Source organism: Planococcus citri, chromosome 2, assembly GCF_950023065.1.
Source record: "Planococcus citri chromosome 2, ihPlaCitr1.1, whole genome shotgun sequence".
NCBI lineage: Eukaryota > Metazoa > Arthropoda > Insecta > Hemiptera > Pseudococcidae > Planococcus > Planococcus citri.
The window spans coordinates 14,453,690-14,467,567 of NC_088678.1; the positions used below are offsets into that span (position 1 = coordinate 14,453,690).

Consider the following 13,878-nt stretch of genomic DNA (forward strand, 5'->3'; position numbering starts at 1 on the left):
AACACTAGAGATTTTATAAGAAAAAAGAGCCGAGGGAGGCAAAATTTTACATTAGAATTTTTCGTTTTTAGTTTTCCAACGTCTTCAATATCCCAAATTTTTTTTCAAGCAAGCCGATTTCAAAAATATAATTTCATCATTTCAATAATTTTTGAGTTTTTTTTCACGTTAAAAGTTCTTGCTTCTTGCTCACGTAATGAAATTGGGCGAATAAAAAACTTTTTTTTTAACAAACCAAATTTTTAATTTCGAGAGGGAGGTACATGTAAAAAACTTATTTTTTTAATTTAAACTTTGAACATTTCTTGAATTTGAACAGTAGGTTTTCGCGGGGAAAAGAATAAACAGCCCGAGCGAAGCGAGGGCAAAAGCTCTCAAAAATGTGTAATTCAAGCTCTAAAAAAGGTCGACAAATGAGATCTTTCCTACGGAATAAAGATCGAAAAAACGGAACGAATTTGAATTTTTTCATTTTTTCACTACCTTTTCAACAAAATTCACTACTTTCACTACCCATTTTAAAAATCACTACTTTTTCACTACTTTCACTACTTGCACTACCTGTTAGATACCCTGTTTGCCCAAATCTGGGGTCCTTAAAATCAAAATTGGACCTCCTCCATACTCTCACAACGTAAATAAGATATTATAAATTATTCTAAAACAGGAAAAGCTTCTCAATATGAAGATGACATGAGAGGGAAAGCGAGGGAGGGAGGGAGGGAGGAGGAAAGCAAATTTCCAAATAAATACATAAATGCGTAAATAGTAAACCAGAATACGTAAAAATGTTTCCTATAATATAGATTTGATCAATTTGAATAGTGGATGAAAAGTTCTCCCAAAAATGAGAAAAACAAACCGCTCAAATGTCTTTTCCAAATAAAAATGCAGAAATAATTTTCCAGGATAAATTTGTACTAAAAAAACGAAAAAATCTAGAAGTTGAGAGTACTTTTTTAGAGGGAGCAAAAATTCTATTTCCAATTTCTGCTCAAAATATCTCAAAACCAAACTATTGGAAATTGATTTTCAAGTGCTGAAAAAATTTCAAAGTGCTATTTTCGCATCATAACTAGTGAGGGGGGGGGGGGAGGGAGAGAGGACAAAAAGTTGAAAACCGAAAGTGGCGAAGGTCGCACCACAAAAATTTAAAAAAATGTACATTCTTTCCAAAAAATTCACTTTTTGAGATATTTTGAGCAAAAGTTGAAATCTGAATTGAATTTATTGTTTCTCATCCAAGAGTTCGAAATTTTTAAAATGATTTTCATCACAAAAAATTGATTTGGCTTTATGAAAAAAATGAAAATAAAGAAAATCCTAGAGAAAATCCTGTAGGTAGTAGGTACTGAACTACACATTAAGATTTTTTCCCCAAAAAGCTCGAATCTTCAGCATTTCTATTTTCCTAACTCGATTTTTGTGTTCTTTGTGAGAGCCAAGTCCAATTTTTCAATAATTTTTTGATTCGAGCACGAAGTTCAGCTCAAGAAAATTACATTTTTTGAAATGTCATTCGCCAATTTTTCCTTTCCAAAAAAAAAAAAAAAAAACTCGAAATAGACTAACAATTACGAGATTAAAAATTGTACCCAACTCGACAGTCAAGCAAAAACTTCAATATCCTCTCACAAACTCGTCCAAAGACACCAGCAGCAGTCACACAGCTACATTGTAGCTAATCCTACGACCATTGCGGCATGGCACCGTGTTGAAGTACACCGCCACCTCTTCTCTATCCAATTCATCAAACCTCTTCGTGCCATCTACCACCTCATCATGCCCGTTAATTACACCCGAAGATTATTTGATTTTATAATTAATTCCTACGTATACGTAATACTACCAATAAGCAAGTGCGAACGTATACGCGAACATTCACGTTCTTCTACCTACTCCCTGCGGTCAAATTTAGGTACAGGTAAAGTGTTCGTACTCGTACGTATGGATATCGGTACTACATACACCGTCGACGAACCTTAAAACTCATATTCAATTATAATGTGTATTCGAGATTGGTGCGGCCCTGCCTTTTTAAACGTATTACCCATACAGTTAACTTGACACCAATACAAGAAGCGCCGGCGCCGCCGCACACCGCAACTGATCGACTCCTTCGCTTCATCATCGTATATACTAGTAGTAATCATTATCATCGCAGAGGTTATCCCTCGAAAACATACGAATACGTAATTTTTTAAAATCATCGGCTAATTTTTCTTCTTCATGTTACGTGTTCGCACAGCATTATGAGATAATACACACACAGACACACACACCGCACCGTATCGTATCGACCAAATAATCCGCGTACGTATCGAATTATGTAAATTGAGACGTCGTCGTCGTCGTCAACATCATCATCGTCGAGTATATCGTACGTAGTATTTGGTGTACAAATGAACGCCGCACCAATGTCGATATATTAATTAACTCCCCAAAGGTGGTATTTTGATCGAGCCGCGAGTTATACACAACCCGTACAATTAGGATCAAATTAATACGTGCATCATCATTACCATTACGTAATTACCGAAATACGAGTATGTATATACAAGAACTCAAAACATCCAATACGAATACCCGAAACGAATGTTATGTGTAGAGGAAAAGTACCTCTCTGTAATATGACGTACCTACTCACGTAGTAGTAAGTATGCGAATAAAAAGACCAATATTACATATTATCGTCTTGGGGATACGTTCGGTCCGAGCGCATCAAGCTACGAAGAAAATTTCGTCATAATTCGTGTTTCATGAGAAGGTCTTTTGGGGATGTTCTCGTCAGTCATTTTTATACATTCGTACTCGTACACGCTGCACGTATGCAAATTTCGGTTCGTGTATCGAAACATGTCGAAAACGTCGCTCGGTCAATTCGCGAGGGAGTTTGCAATTTCAATTTCAACCATTCAAATTACAGTGCACCAGAACGATAAGACAATTATCTACGTAGATACTCGGGCTGAGCTGATAGACATCGTATATGGAAATAATTCGGGGAAAATTAAAATACATATGTACCTTATTCAATTATTCATTATAATGCCTATACATTCTCAAAATCATAAAGTGGAGGGAAGGGGAAGAGGAATACAAATTTCGAACGTCCCGTCTCACCGAAATGTCGATCAACGTGATTTCGTTGTCCGAGCGATGAAAATCAAAAAGAGACAGCACATTTTCAAAAAATATCAATATAAATATTTCGAAAATTCAAAAAATTCCAATACCAGTGGAGTTGGATCCAAAGATCATGCAAAAATACGGCGCCAGCCAAAATGTCAGAAGTTTGAGTTGAGTTTTCGAACTTTTGAAAACATAAAATTCGATCCAAAAGCAAGAAAAAACAAAATGTTATGGTACACAAGTACATAGCTGAAATTTGATAAAGATCATATTTTTGAGCCCCTCCCCTCACCTTCCGAATCGATTTCGAACCGTTTTAGGCAGTTCTGGAGCCTCCAGCAAGTTTTTGAAAATCACAATTTTCACGAATCACGATAATATTTTCAAGGTTGCAGGTCAATGGAGGAGGGAAAATTCAGAAGTCGCCATGCACATAGGTACGTACAATCCTACATCCACAGGATTGGAACTATTGAACAAATCATTTTTCAGCGTGTCCGCTCATTTCTGGAAATTATTTTCCCTGACTTTTCCAGGTTTTCCAGATTCTTGAAAAATTAATTACATGCAAACAGGTGGGGGGAGGGAGGGGTGTCAAATTTTTTCAAACATCATGAGCTTCAAATATCGTTAACAGATCTACAGGTTGTGCCCTTTTTTTTCAAGCATGACTGTGTGCTCAATAGGGTGGCCCCAAATCCCCAATTCAAACTTGGTGGGAAAATTCTAAGTTTGCGCACCTAATTTTTAAACAGTCACTACTTTTTATGAAAAGGAGCTAGAATATTGAAATTTGTACAGAAGGTTCTTCAAACATTTGGCTATGATTTGCGCCAGAAATAAAATTTTTAATCGATTTAGTTTTTGATATTTTGACCAAAAACCAAAAAAAGTCAAATGCGCAAACTTAGGCATATGCCTTCCTAAGATTGCGCAGTTACCTATTCCAAGATTGTGCACCAGTGAAAAACAGAAATTCGTCAATATCGTTTAACTAATGATAAAAGTACTACAAATGTCTCACTCGAACGTGAATTTGAAACTTCGAAGTGAACTACACTGGAAATGAGCTCATATCTAGCATTTCCAGCATTGCACCCATTTCTCCCTAGCTTTTGACAACAAGTGAACTCGATTTACGTATATAAGGGGCCATTTCATTCATATGTATTAATTGAATTTTTCATGAAAATTCCAAAAAATTATCGTTATTAGTATAAAAAAGCAGCAAAAAAATGAAAATCGCAATCTTAGGCACAGGGTTGTTTTTTAAAAAAATTGAAAAATTGAAATCTAATTAAAGCAGAAAAAAATCGAAATAAGTGCTTAGAATAATCCTCAGACAATGTCGAATCTAAAAATAGCTTATTTAGATCTCTACTGCCATTTCCATAAAAATGGTCGCTCGCGACTTTTATTGGAAAAGTTATAAAAAAATTTGAAAAAAAAGTTTTTCGCTCGTCAGTTGGGCAAGACTTGGTGCTACCATAACCAAAAAGCGTCAAGTTTGGTAATTTTGATTCCTCTTTCAAGTAAAGGGGGTATCAATGTTGTAACTTTCACTGGTTCCGAGAAATCGTTACTGCGCAATCTTAGGAAGCGCAAACTTAGGCACATTTACCCTATGAGAAATGGAAAAATCTGTTCGAAGTAACCTTTCACAAAATTCCCTGACTTTTCCAGACCGACCAAATTTCCTGACTTTTCCAGGTTTTCCTGGCTTTTGGACACCTTGACAAGCTATTTTGTATGATTTTGTCCAGTTTTCCAGATCAATTTTCGCAATTTTACAGATCACAGCCACACTCGTCAGATAGCGAGAAGACGGCTGCGGCTCAACTTCATGGAGAGAGGCATTCAAATTTATTCAAACCAGAATTTCTTTAGAGTCAGCATTAACATTTTTCCATTCCCAAAGAGTTTCTACGAAAGTGTAGTCACAAAACGGAAGTTTTTTACAATTTTGGAAAAAAATGAGACCTTCTGACTATTTTGACTATAGAACAGGCGAAATTCAGCACGTTTTGGTTGCATTTTGAAAAAAAAAACAGCACACACGAGAAAAATACAGAACTAAAGTAGGAAAAACAGAATAATATTGCTCATATATTTAAAACGAATTCAACGCATCAACACACTCGACTACGAATTGCGGAGAGGGGGAGGGGAAGAGAGAGATAACCATATCTTTGTGTAACAAAAATAATCACAAAAATTTCCGAGGTGAATTTTTTTTTTAATGAAATAAAATCTGGTGTTTTACGTAATTACATATTGATAAAATAATCAATTTTATAAAATTCCCTGATTTCGGTATGAAAATTTCAAATTTCCATCACTTTCCCAGCTAGATGAGTAAAAATTCGCAGAAGCTCATTTAGACTGCAGATTTTAAGCTATTTTTAGGAGAACTAAAATTTCCAAAATGTCGTTGTACACGCCAAAACTCCTCAAAACGGTTCGATACAGCTTTCAATCAAAAAATTCAAGGAGAGGGTGGCTGGTGGAGTGAGGTCAAAAATAGGATGCATAGTACTAAATTTCAGTTTTCTAGCTCAATTGTGCATTTTGATGTTTCGCCTTTTCTTTTGATCCTCTTTTGATCTTTAATAACTCTCCAAAGATGGAGTTCCAAAATTCAATCGTCCACACAGCTTGGCTTGGTTTATCACCTTAGATAGTGAAGAGGTGAAAAATGCAGGATTCTAAAAATTTTACATTGATTATTTCCTTTATTATAAATTTTCAGTTCAAAACAGGCAATTATTATCCTTCAGGCTTCACTACCCAATTTTTCACATTTTCAGTTCCTCCAGAAATTCTCTCGTTTTTTTCAACCAAACTAGAACCTATTACATACAAGCTCGATTACAATATCATAAATCCATCCGCATCTCTAATAAATTAAAATTCCGCCAACTTGATTCACTTTCTTTCCAATTTTAGGAAAAAAAATCCTAATTTCTTCACACGACCAAGTGTTGATCCATTAATCAAACGCCTACATTATTAAATCTCGGTTCCATCTAGTAAAGCAAACTACTATACACCTTTCCATACAATTAACACATCTACCGTATCAAATATCTATACAAATTTCTCGGATTAGGCCGCAGCCAAACTCCCACGCTTCACACCAGGCATAAACACATGCTATTTACCCATGTACCATGGTTCAATGGGACACTGCACTGCACCGCAAGCGCCACCATCTACCTAGTAGTAGTAGACGACAAACAGCAGCGTTAAATAATTAGCGTACCGGTGGAACCGCAGGCGTTACATACCTTCAACCAATACACCGCACACGTTCTAATGCTAGCCGAGCTACATTCGGTAGGCGCATCGTTCAGCTGCGGGCATCGCGAAAAACCTACTCGAATTTTCAACTTTCACTACTCTGTGTTGTTTAATTACAAAAACGAGATGCTACCGTGTTTTGTATACAGATACACGCCATATAAACTAACGAATACCTCTCTACATAGCTCGTATTAAAATTAGTCATGTAGTATTTCTCTCATCGACACCAGCAGCAGCAGCAGCAGCAGCGACGAGCACCGCACGTCCAGGTAGATACAGGTAGCTCTACTCTGCCATGCCAGTAGTGACTATAATCGCCGAGAACAACACACATATAAGATAATCCCGTTACACCGGTCATTAATATAGAATTACCGCTCTACATTCGTGGTAGAATCCTCGTGTTGGCGCTTTTACCTACCTACATTTATGGATAATATATCGGAAACCCGGCTCTAAAGTCTAATGAAAAACATACACAGACTATACGAGTAGCATCGTTCGATTAATTACACTTGCCTTTTTTCGTATCGCTGCCGTGCTGCTGATCTCCGTGAGCTGGCGCTGAAATGATAGAATCGCCGTCGCTATCGTGCATACATAACGAAGCGTCTAAATTTCGGCATACGGCTGGAATTCGGTAACTGTGTCTCAATGGCGATATCCTTAATAATCTGGGCGTTGCTGGATCCTCGTTCTGGGACTTCACGTCGACGTTGGATGATCTACTATGTCCACGGAATAGTACCATCTTCCGATCTGGAAAAAAAAGAGTCAACGATGAAAAATTATAATACGGTAATAGGGGTTTCAAAAGTTTTCAAATTATCACTACGTCTACGTATTATTCCATAACCTATGGCACCACTAGTTAGTAGTTACCCATGCTAACGTAAAACGTACGCAATCTAAAATCAAAACTAGAACGATTAATTGTCGTAGTTCGCATACGTATTGTTTTTTCATGTGTACCATATGAGGAAATCACGCTTTTAACAATATTCGTTTAACCTACGCGATTTTCGTTCCCGCGCTTTATGAATAAAAGATCGCATAAAATTAACCACCATCATCGGCCCGTATCCGATCGCAATTTTACATATACCACCGCCCGCCGCCATATCTCGTATTCTGATTCTGATACTACACTCTTTCTTCGCGCTCGCGCAATCGTAACTGTATTCGTATAATTTCCGAGTAGGAAGTTATTAAAATTTTACAAGCATTAAAGGTCATTAACAATGGACTCTGACATAACGTTAAACACATATTACGCGAACTCGCGCGAACAAAAATGATCGAAATTGTAGGCTGATTTGACACGAAACGTAACGCCGCGCTAATAAATTCAGACCATGTGCTGATTTACGGACAGAAAACATGACACCTATATTCCAAAGAAGTATGAATAGCTTCAAATTAATCAATTCGCCGTGTCAATAGAGCTGAAAAAGCTGCTTAGTGATAAGATATTGCGAAAAATTTCATTTTCCAAAAAAAAAAAAAAAAAAACATAAAACTAAAAATGTTGAAAAAAATATTCTTTTAATAAAAAAACGTCCCTACATGTACGTAAATCTTCAAAAAAATCTCAAAGTCGGTATGTCTAATGTCTATGTAAGTAGTATGTATATCAAAAATGACCCCTCCCCCTCAATGAATAAATCAGAAATTTTTCTGAGCCAATCTGGGACCTCAAGCAAAAACTGTATAGGAAGCTGGAAATATAATCCTATCAATATTCTAAATCGATTAAGGAAGCTGAATCGCGACTCCAAGTTACCTAATGGGTCGAAAAATTGTCGTTTTCTTGATAAATTAAAAATCTCAATTTCCAAAAAAGTTCGAAAATCGTCTACCATTGCACAAAATTGCTCATAACCACTTCAAGTTGTCAAAGTCATCCTCCGACCCCCCCCCCCCCAGCGAAAAAAACCATACCGATTAAAATGCTTTCGAAATTTTTTCAAAACTTGAGATTTTCAACTTGCAGATGCAGAAGAACACTTACCTACTTTTTTTTAACGCTTCAGTTCGGGTTCTCAATTTACCTGCCATAACTGATTCAAAATGTTGAACTAGAAAGAAACATTCTTTAATTGGGAGAAAAGTCAACTTTTGCTGAAGAGTCTAGGTAGTCCAGATCAGCCCGAAAATGGTGGCAATCGATTCGGGAGTACGACGCGACCGTAGCGTGCAAATCTTTTTTCAGAATTCATTTCGAAATTTACTCTCTTTGTAAAAAATTCATTTCCCGATGAGATATTTTCGCCATTTTCAAAAATTCGCCAAAAATTAAAAAGTCAACTTCGGCAGCTCAAAATTTAGTCCTTGAGTGCGAATCACATGCTCTTCGAGTGCATTTAATTTCAGCTCAATCGGAGCTGATGGGGTGTAAAAGTCTCCTTATCAGGATATTTATTTTGTTTTCAACATTCCAGCGAAACCAATATAAATTTCAATTACTTAACAGATCGATATTTTGATTCCAGGTGAATTTTTGAAAATTTAAACATTTTTGTTTCATCATCATTCTAATTTTAAAAGAGAGTACTTTCTCAACAAAAAAGTGTAAGTAGGTAAAGGCTCTACAAAGAATATTGGATCTTCCAAAACCGAATAAACGGAATTTCATCATTTCTAGCAGATCTGGGCTGTTGGGGGTGGGGAGAGGGGGATTTTTTTCACATATTCGTCTACACATTGGTAAAATATTTCAAAAGTGCAAAAATTTTCATTTTTTTAGGTTTCTAATGGTACGTACTACTTTAGCAATAAATGTAAAACTTGTAAGTAATTTTTTTTCTTAGTCGGGGAGCCCACTTAAGGATCTATTGCACTCCCCTGTCGATCGTCCAGGACGACTTTTTTCTTAAAGGGGGGTCTTAAGGAACATTTCTAGCCCTTGTACTCAAGACAAAGTGACCCTACTTACAAAATGGCGGCCATTTTGATTGACAGGTCAGCCGAAATCGCAGATTTTGCGTTCCAACATAGGACTTGCACAAAATTTTTCAAACCGTACAAAGGTAGATCGAAAGATCAGGCAAAAATTTATCACCTGTCAAAATTTCAAGTGCTCAAGTGCCTTTTTCGATTTTTGGTGAATTTTTGAAAATCAAATAAATGAGGGAAAAAATCAAAATTTTACCAAATTGACCAAGAAAGCTGAAATTTGGCATATACCCTGTTTTCGACACGCCAAATCGACTGGAAACGGTTTCAAGCCGTTTTGAGCAGTTCTGGAGCCTCTAGCAGATTTTTAGAACTCCAAATTCCCACAAAATTTCATCAAAATGGAGTCCGAAAGTCGAAATTTATTCTGCAAACTAATTTTAATACGCTACGAAGTCAACTGCAGGGGAATTTCAAGTCGTTTTGGAGCGTCCAGCGACTTTTTGAAAATTCCTGGAACCTCCAGCAGATTTTTGAAGCTTCACATTTTCACAAAATTTCGTCAAATGGAGCTGGAAAACTGAAATTTACTCTGCAAACTAATTTCAATATGCTACGAAGTAGACTCGACTGCTGGTGAATTTCGAGTCGTTTTGGAGCTTCCAGCAACTTTTTGAAAGGTCGTATGGCGTTTTTTGGAAAATTGAAATTTCCGAAAAGTAGCTGGAAGCTTCAAAACCATTTGAAACCACATGTTGCGGGAATTTTTGCACGAAATTTTTCAAACCGTACAAAGGTGGATCAAAAGATTAGACAAAAATTTAACACCTGTCAAAATTTCAAGTGCTATAGTGCCTTTTTCGATTTTTGGTGAATTTTTGGAAATCAAATTAATTTAGGCAAAATGAAAAATGAGGGAAAAAATCAAAATTTTACCAAATTGACCAAGAAAGCTGAAATTTGGCATATACCCTGTTTTCGACACGCCAAATCGACTGGAAACGGTTTCAAGCCGTTTTGAGCAGTTCTGGAGCCTCTAGCAGATTTTTAGAACTCCAAATTCCCACAAAATTTCATCAAAATGGAGTCCGAAAGTCGAAATTTATTCTGCAAACTAATTTTAATACGCTACGAAGTCAACTGCAGGGGAATTTCAAGTCGTTTTGGAGCGTCCAGCGACTTTTTGAAAATTCCTGGAGCCTCCAGCAGATTTTTGAAGCTTCACATTTTCACAACATTTTATGTAATGGAGTTAGTAAGCTGAGATTTACTTCGCAAACCAATTTAAATACGATATGAAGTCGACTAAATGGTGATTTCAAATAGTTTTAAAGCTTTTTTCTAGTTTTTGGAAATTTTAATTTTCCAAAAAAACGCCATAAGTAAGTAAGTATAACCTTTCAAAAAGTCGCTGAAGGCTCCAAAACGACTTTAAACCCACCAGCACTCGACTTCGTAGCGTATTGAAATTAGTTGCAGAATACATTTCGGCTTTCCATCTCCATTCGATGAAATTTTGGCAAATATCAAGTTTCAAAAATCTGCTGGAGGCTCCAAAACGACTTGAAATCTATCTGCGGTCGATTTCGTAGCGTATTGAAATTACGTAGTTTGCAGAATGAATTTCGGCTTTCCATCTACGTAAACGAATCATTCTACCCAAAGAACGTTCATAGGTAACCTACTTATTTCATGTCTAAAATGCATCTTTATAAGATTTTTACATTTGATATGTACTTCAGTGATTTGCATGCATCTCTGAACAGGCTGTACTCGTACTTTCCAATGTTATCAGAAAATGCTTCTCCTAGGATTTTCCAGTATTTTTAAGTCAATTTTTAGCACTTATTCAACAAACATACATCCTTCTCGCAAATAATTAGATTCATGCAATATGCATAATGTACCTAATATTTTTTAAAATGAATGTTTCATATGAATTTCACTCGTACCCTACAATATTTTTGATAAAATTGAAAAACACATCAATATTTCAGAAAAAATTTCCAAAATTTTCTCTCTTTTTTAGAGGGGTTTCCGATATTTGGATTAGTCAGGTTTTTTTTCCCCATCAAAATATACGTAATTCTCGTCGTAAATGTAATGTACATTTCCGCACTCTAAGTACATTTTTTCACAAAGTTATGACACACGATAGGAAAAGTCCAACTAATGGGTACGAATGCTCATGCTTCAATCGAAGAATTCGCGAAATTGACAAATCAGCCAATATTTACATTCCTATCAATTTAGCGCAACTAGTGCAAATAAAATAAACAGTGATTAATAGTAATTATTTTTTCCTCTGTAAAAATCTGTTGTTTACGTATTATCGATCGCATCACACTGATAACGATCACTGATATCAAGTGACTGAGCGTCATGAGTATTCAAAATTAATTGAATCGAAAGTTTTCATGACATCTACTCGTATATGGTATATAACCATACGAGTTAGATATGACGATGATACTCCCTCATCCTTCCCTTATACCGAGAAAAAAATAAATACTCATCCCGACAATTTACACGTAACAAGTACTAAAACACCTACCCACAACAAAACATGATCCTTTAAACACTCGTAAACCCTAAATAGGAAATAAAATGGAAAATGTTACAAGGCACTTTGAAACGACACTCTCTTCTCTGCTGAGACACCATCACGTCGGAATACGAGTTGGTATTATTATTAAATAGCACTCGTTAACACATCGGCGGCCCAGATTACCTCAACGACATAAAAAAAAATTTATACGTACGACGGGTCTATATTTACATTTACCTATAATAATAATCACGATGGATCATAAACGATGAACGAGCGGTACAAAAACTCGAACTCGTAAACAGCCAAGCAAGCGGTTATATTCGATGAGTCATGACACCGGTAATACTACGTACAGTACTCCGCGCGTATTTAAATTTCGAAAATTTATTCATCTAGGTTAGTTACCAGATGATAAAGTACTCTGTGTACTACCAGCAAGGCAAACGAAACTACCAGTTTCCGACATTCCAATTATCGCTTACGTATACCTACAGAGACAGAGCTGGAGCTTCCCGTAAAAAAGGATGTACGAGGTACCTTTCGAACCGACCAGATGAAGAGGAAAAAAAATCGAAACTCGAGTCCAAAAAAAACCAGAAGAGAAAAAAAATCGGGTCGTTAGGAGACGCGATGTCCACATTTTAAAAACACCTTAGGAGACGGTAAATCATGCGTTCGTTTCCAGCGAATACATCGTAGTTAGTGACGCGTGTGTTTTATTTATAGAGAGCACAAACACCGTGTATAAGTATATCTTCCTCTTATTCTCTCTTAGTACGTACATCTACATACGCAGGAAATGATGAAGAAGAATCTCTTCCGTAAGCGCTTCTTCTTCCAACTTGTCAAAAAAGACAAGGTGTATCATTCTGCTATACGCGATGAGGTCTCCGCGACTCATATAGCTCGAGTTATTCGCGGTGGCATTTTCGTTTGCTCAACGTGTGCTCCAACATTTGGCGATATAAGGTACCTCTACCTACCCATACAGCTTCGCATCATCGTAGCCAAGATTTCATCACATATGATGACGATGTCGTTCCACGATGTGTGTTCTTTTTGAATTTCTCCAAGCCAAAAATTCGCATAGGTACCGACTCCGACACATCCCACACGAACTCATCATCATCGACGAAGTACTGGAACATTTGACGCGAAAAAAAGCCATCGCATCGTCTCACAGTCACTTCAACCTCGAATAATGAAAAAATTCTCCTTATAATGCGGTGTGGGATACCGAATTGGCAAATTCGTCGATTTTTATCGACCACTTCTCGGTACCGATACCGGTTTCTAAAACGATCAATACACGGACAGACCGCAAATATTCTCCGGTGATACTTATCTCGGCTCAAATTTATCGTCCGGCCTCCAGCGATACGTCGTCGTCGCAAATAAATCCACGCGTTCCAACGAAAATTTCATACGTAATTCGTTCCAGTTCATTATATGTATTGGGCGTTGTTCGACATATTCTCTCTAAAAAAAAAAATTAACCATCTGATCGAAAATTTTTATGAATGGACCAGACGGCTAAGACGATATGTTATTTCTCTCGCAGCTGATGCTGATGATTAAGTACTCGTCGTCGAGTATGTGGTGCTGGTGCCGGAGGAGGTGGTGAACTTCAAACGAGCTTTCCAGCCACGAAAGCAATGCGTACGAGTAATGTTGTTGAAGGTGATATATCCGCATAGTTTTTTTCACGTGCATCGTTCTCGTCGTGTTTTTTCTTCTCCTTTCTTTTCTCCATCAGCGACGACGACCGGAAAATGACTTCCGGAATTTATGTATTCTGGTGTCATATCGTCGATAAGTTCTTCGCACCTGGGTACCCTCGACCGGTTATCTTCTATACAGAACAGCTATTCGCTACTTATGGGTTTATGGTGTGATGTTGATGGCGATGGCGATGCCAATGGCCAAATGACAGATCCACTATATAGGCGAATTATCTCGTCATATCGTTTCAGAATTGAAAACCTGCATCTTTGTAA

General features: G+C 36.9%; 1 protein-coding gene across 2 annotated transcripts in view; it reads right to left on the reverse strand.

Annotated features, from left to right (window-relative positions):
• Window positions 1-13,878, reverse strand: part of LOC135834773 (uncharacterized) — a 144,155-nt gene that overhangs the window by 64,882 nt on the left and 65,395 nt on the right. For both annotated transcript variants that reach the window (XM_065348743.1, XM_065348744.1), the window contains one exon: window positions 6,955-7,194. In XM_065348743.1, the coding sequence (XP_065204815.1) occupies window positions 6,955-7,194 (240 nt within the window). The remainder of the gene's footprint in view (window positions 1-6,954; window positions 7,195-13,878) is intronic.